The sequence below is a fragment of the Ceratotherium simum genome, chromosome 34 (assembly GCF_057802395.1).
Source record: "Ceratotherium simum simum isolate JZ-2026a chromosome 34, ASM5780239v1, whole genome shotgun sequence".
Lineage (NCBI taxonomy): Eukaryota > Metazoa > Chordata > Mammalia > Perissodactyla > Rhinocerotidae > Ceratotherium > Ceratotherium simum.
Genome location: NC_141933.1, coordinates 19,693,865 through 19,696,210, shown reverse-complemented (window position 1 = coordinate 19,696,210; position 2,346 = coordinate 19,693,865). Strand labels below are relative to the sequence as shown.

The 2,346-nt window shown below is 38.7% G+C and overlaps 1 protein-coding gene across 1 annotated transcript; it reads left to right on the top strand.

Moving 5' to 3' along the window:
- Nucleotides 1–332: 332 nt before the first annotated feature.
- LOC101399067 (olfactory receptor 4A15-like) lies at nucleotides 333–1,349 on the top strand. The gene has a single exon (XM_004436993.3). The coding sequence runs from the start codon at nucleotides 396–398 to the stop codon at nucleotides 1,347–1,349; it is 954 nt and encodes a 317-aa protein (XP_004437050.1). The 5' UTR covers nucleotides 333–395.
- The last annotated feature ends 997 nt before the right edge of the window (nucleotides 1,350–2,346 follow it).

Below are 2,346 nucleotides of genomic sequence, written 5' to 3'. Positions count from 1 at the left end.
TCTCTGAAGTCCAAAAAACATTCAAGAATAAAAGAAATCATATATAATGTCAAAAATGCCATCTTTACGAGAGATATTCTGGACAAAGTAGCTTTCTTGTTGTTCGGTAGATCATCTCACAGACATGCCCACTCACGTATACCTTCCAGTTAGAGTACTGAAGTCTAATCATTGTAGTTGAAGCATGAAATTTGTGAAAAGGAATGGAGTAATTGTGGGAGGAGATTTCAAACTCTTATTTTCTAAAGAGTTACTCTGTGTGAGGCCCTGTGGAGCAAACATTGTTGAGTAAAGCGTCACATTTTTTATATAAAGCTTGCGATCCCCTCAAATTCATTATCGCCCCTTTTCTTTGCAGCCTCTGACACCTGAGTTCAACACTTTCAGAAGATCACATGGAAAATAGGAACAATGTGACTGAGTTTGTCCTCCTGGGGCTCACACAGAGCCCTGAGGGGCAAAAAGTTCTATTTGTCACATTCTTACTCATCTACATTGTGACGATAATGGGCAATCTGCTCATCATGGTGACCATCTTGGCCAGCCGGTCACTGGGTGCCCCAATGTACTTTTTTCTGGCTTACTTATCATTTATTGATACTGTTTATTCTACTGCCATTGCTCCCAAAATGATTGTAGACTTGCTTTATAAGAAAAAGACCATTTCCTTCCAGGCTTGCATGACTCAAGTCTTCGTAGATCATTTATTTGCTGGTGCTGAAGTCCTTCTTCTGGTGGTGATGGCCTATGACCGATATGTAGCCATCTGTAAACCTCTTCATTATTTGATCATCATGAATAGGCGGGTATGTGTTGTCATGCTGCTGGTGACCTGGACTGGAGGCCTTCTGCACTCATTGGTTCAATATCTCTTTATTTATCAGCTCCCTTTCTGTGGCCCCAATGTCATTGACAATTTCGTGTGTGATATGTACCCCTTATTGAAGCTTGCTTGCACCAATACCTACCTCATTGGGCTTTCTATGATAGCTAATGGAGGGGCAATTTGCACTGTCATCTTCTTCATTCTCCTAGTTTCCTATGGGGTCATATTATACTCCCTTAAGAGTCATGGTTTGGAAGGGAAACGCAAAGCTTTCTACACCTGTGCATCCCATATGACTGTGGTCATTTTATTCTTTGTTCCCTGTATCTTCCTGTATGCAAGGCCCAATTCTACTTTTCCCATTGATAAATCCATGACTGTGGTTTTAACTTTCATAACTCCCATGTTGAACCCCTTAATCTACACTCTGAGAAATGCAGAAATGAAAAATGCCATGAGAAAACTGTGGACCAAAAATGTGACTTTAGTTGGAGGAGGGCTGTATCCCTCATGCAGAACATAATATTCATTCTTTCACAGAAGCATGGACTATTTTCACTATCAGCGATTATATTTAAAATCATTTCCTTTAGGCTGTTTTGTTTATTTATTCTGAAACAGGCATATAAATTAATCTTATCTAAGTGGAATATGTTATAGACCTTAAATGGCAAGAAATAGTATAGGTTTAATCTCTTATATAGGTAACCATATTATGTTAAGAATCTTTAGTGGGCAGCAAGTTTTTGGTTTTATTTCAGGTTCTTGTTTGTGGGGTATGCTACCTCCCTGGTACATAAAAAATGTGACCTAATGGAACTTGTTCCCTTTTCTTCAAAGAGAGTAAAATTTTAAAATTAAAAATTCAGGTGCTAAAAAATGTTAACTAGCTGTAATAGCAAATGTCTTAGTCAAATTCATTAATTTAAAATTTCACAGCACATCTTCATAGCTGAGGACAAATCCATGAGAAATGAACTTGGTTAATTTTATACTGTGATGGTAGCATGTAGTTGATTTTGTATATTCTGATCCAGTTTTGGACAGAAAAATTAAATTGTTCAACCTCATTTTGTACATCTGGATCAATAGTCCTCCTCTAATAGTTGAAATACATATTTAAGTCATTCATATCACAGTAGAGCCCCGGAGTCTGCCTACATTCAATTAACTCTCTGGGTATGCTTTTTTTTTTTTAAAGATTTTATTTATTTATTTTTTCCCCCCAAAGCCCCAGTAGATAGTCGTATGTCATAGCTGCATATCCTTCTAGTTGCTGCATGTGGGACGCAGCCTCAGCATGGCCAGAGAAGCAGTGCCTTGGTGAGCGCCCGGGATCCGAACCCGGGCTGCCAGCAGCGGAGCGCGCACTTAACCACTAAGCCACGGGGCCGGCCCTGGGTATGCTTTTTTTAATGAAATGGATGTTTAACATTTTGGAACAGATTATTTTGTTTGACGTAATGAATGCCTTTCTGATTTTCTGTAAACTACATGTTGTTGACCTTAGTGATAAATAA